At 49.2% G+C, this 2,455-nt stretch overlaps 1 protein-coding gene across 1 annotated transcript; it reads right to left on the bottom strand.

Annotated features, from left to right (window-relative positions):
- Positions 1 to 938: 938 nt before the first annotated feature.
- Positions 939 to 1,802, bottom strand: LOC125490830. The gene has a single exon (XM_048631177.1). The coding sequence runs from the start codon at positions 1,800 to 1,802 to the stop codon at positions 939 to 941; it is 864 nt and encodes a 287-aa protein (XP_048487134.1).
- Positions 1,803 to 2,455: the final 653 nt, after the last annotated feature.

Genomic DNA, 2,455 nt, shown 5'->3' with positions numbered 1-2,455 from the left:
GAAACGTTGGAAGGTTTGACCGGCATTCCTTAGACCGAACGTCATAAAAGGGAATTCGAACATTCCGAACGGGGTGGTAATGGCGGTCTTCGGAATATCGTCCACGCTGACAGGGATCTGGTTATAGGCCTTGACCAAATCAATGGTAGAGAAGACTCTACAACCAGATATGCTGTGGGAAAAATCGTGAATATGCCTTACCGGGTATTTGTCGGGTATAGTTCGAGCGTTGAGAGCTCGGTAATCACCGCATGGCCTCCAACCGTTGTCCTTCTTAGGCGCCAGATGTAGAGGTGACGACCAAGAACTCTCCGATGGCCGGGCAGTACCGCTGGCCAACATCTCCTCGAACTCCTGCTTGGCGATTTTCAGCTTGTCTGGAGCTAGTCTACGAGGGGATGAAGAAACAGGGGGACCAGGTGTAGTACGAATGTGGTGTACAGTATTGTGTAGTGTCGTACGTGTCGTGCCAGATGGTCGAGTAATCTCCGGGAATTCGGCGAGAAGTTTGTGGAAACGCGTGTCACCAGTCGAGACCTTAACTGAAGTTATACTATTACATGTTAAGTCTACAGAACCAACAGTTGACAAAGAAGTGGTGTTATCAATAAGGCGCTGATTGCGACAATCTACAATTAAATTATAGAAGGACAAAAAGTCTACACCAATAATTGGTTTAGTCACATCAGCCACTATAAAACGCCACGGATAGTCTCTACGTAGTCCTAGGTTCAGGTTCAGTTGAGCAAACCCATAGGTATCGATGGTGGTACCGTTAGCTGCGCACAACTGGTAGTTGGTCTTCGCACGCCGTTCACGCAGGGCAGATCGAGGGAAGACGCATAGATCGCTTCCAGTGTCCACAAGAAATTGTGCTTTCGATCTGTGATCTGTAACGAACAGGCGACCGGTGGAGCTGGGACAATCGTTCGTCGCCATCACTGATTGCCCAGGGAGTTTTCCGCCTTGTAGTCGCATGGGCGGATGCAGGTCTTCGCCCTGCTGCCGAACTTGCCGTGGTACCAGCAAAGGGGATGCTTCCGGTAGCTGGATTGTGATCTCTCCCTTGACCGAGCAGAATGACGAGTCTGTGCATGATTGTTCCTTGATCTGGAACGCGATCTGTGCGATTGCATGCTGAGTGCTCTAACTTGCTGGGTAAGTTCGGCTATTTGCTTAGCCATTTGGTCCATGGAGCTGCCAGGTGAAGTGTGGTGGGAAGTCGAAGCTACTTGCGGTGACGGTGGAACGACTTCATGGATCCTGTCCGCCAGGTCAGCAAGCGTCTCGAGCGAAGCGGTGGGTTGAGAAGCGAGGATGGTCTGGATGCTACTCGGCAGTCGACTCGTCCAGATGCCAGACAGGAACTCTTCGGGTAAGCCGGGTCCAGCTAAGTTGCGAAGGTGCCGTAGAAAATGAGATGGCTTTCTGTCACCGATCTCCTCTCTATCCAGAAGTCTCTGCAGCTTCTTGGCCTTGGACTGAGACAAGGTACGTATGAGCTCAGTCTTCAGCTTCTCATACTTGTCCGTAGCCGGTGGGTTCAAGACGAGCTCCTCCACAAGATCTGCGTACTGAGGTTCAAGGTTGCTGAGGATGTGGTAAAATTTCGTCTCATCGCTGGTGATCTTCGACAGGTTGAACTGAGCCTCCATAAGCGCAAACCATATTGCAGGCTTCTCCGGCGAAAACTGTGGCGATTTTACGCCGACTCGAAAAATGTCGTGACGTGCGTCAGTGGAAACGCGATTTTTCGAACCGCCTTCTCGAACGTCGCCGGATTTTGCGTCATCATTGGACATTGTGCTTGGTGTGTTTTCCTCGGGGTCACCAGTTATAGGCGGGGTGAGTGTGTAGCGTTAGCAGGAGTAGGTATTAAATGCAAACACTTACAGTTCAGTCCAGGTTTGTATATTGAACAAGCACACACGAAGTCTATATAATTTAGAAGGAGAATGCACAAGCCAACAACGCAGCAGAGATAGAAAGTTATAGCACTTAGGTATAAAGCATAGGCTAGTAAATAAGCAAGCTAGGTACACAGCGGAAAGATCGCGTAAACATTAGCAGTAGCGGGCTAGCGTAAAGCGGCACAGGCTTCGCGTCGGAGTTGAGATTTCGACTGGCGGCGCACGGGCCGCGGAGGGCGCGCGAGGTTGCGCGGGCGCACGGGGCAGGGAACCTGCCTCCGGACCGGTATCGGCGGCCGCTCGACTTGACCAACAAATAACCTACGGATAAAATATTTTGTGCGTTCTCGATGTATCACGACAATTTATCCGTCGGGCACGATACGTTTGGTGTTATATGATTGTGTGCTGTATATGAACTTAGAATTAATGTTAGTAGGTATTGTTAGTGTATTTAATAATGACAACTATACTAAATTAAACTTACATAAATATTAACTAGTGTGTAAGATGTATATTGTAAATATTATACGTTATACAATGTA

This window comes from Plutella xylostella, chromosome 28, assembly GCF_932276165.1.
Source record: "Plutella xylostella chromosome 28, ilPluXylo3.1, whole genome shotgun sequence".
In the NCBI taxonomy this organism is placed as follows: domain Eukaryota; kingdom Metazoa; phylum Arthropoda; class Insecta; order Lepidoptera; family Plutellidae; genus Plutella; species Plutella xylostella.
Note: the sequence above shows the minus strand (reverse complement) of the source record. Positions and strands in the feature narration are given on the sequence as shown.

Bases quoted from the DNA above. Each gene is read 5' to 3' on its own strand.
- LOC125490830 (XM_048631177.1), bottom strand. From the start codon at position 1,802: ATGTCCAATGATGACGCAAAATCCGGCGACGTTCGAGAAGGCGGTTCG.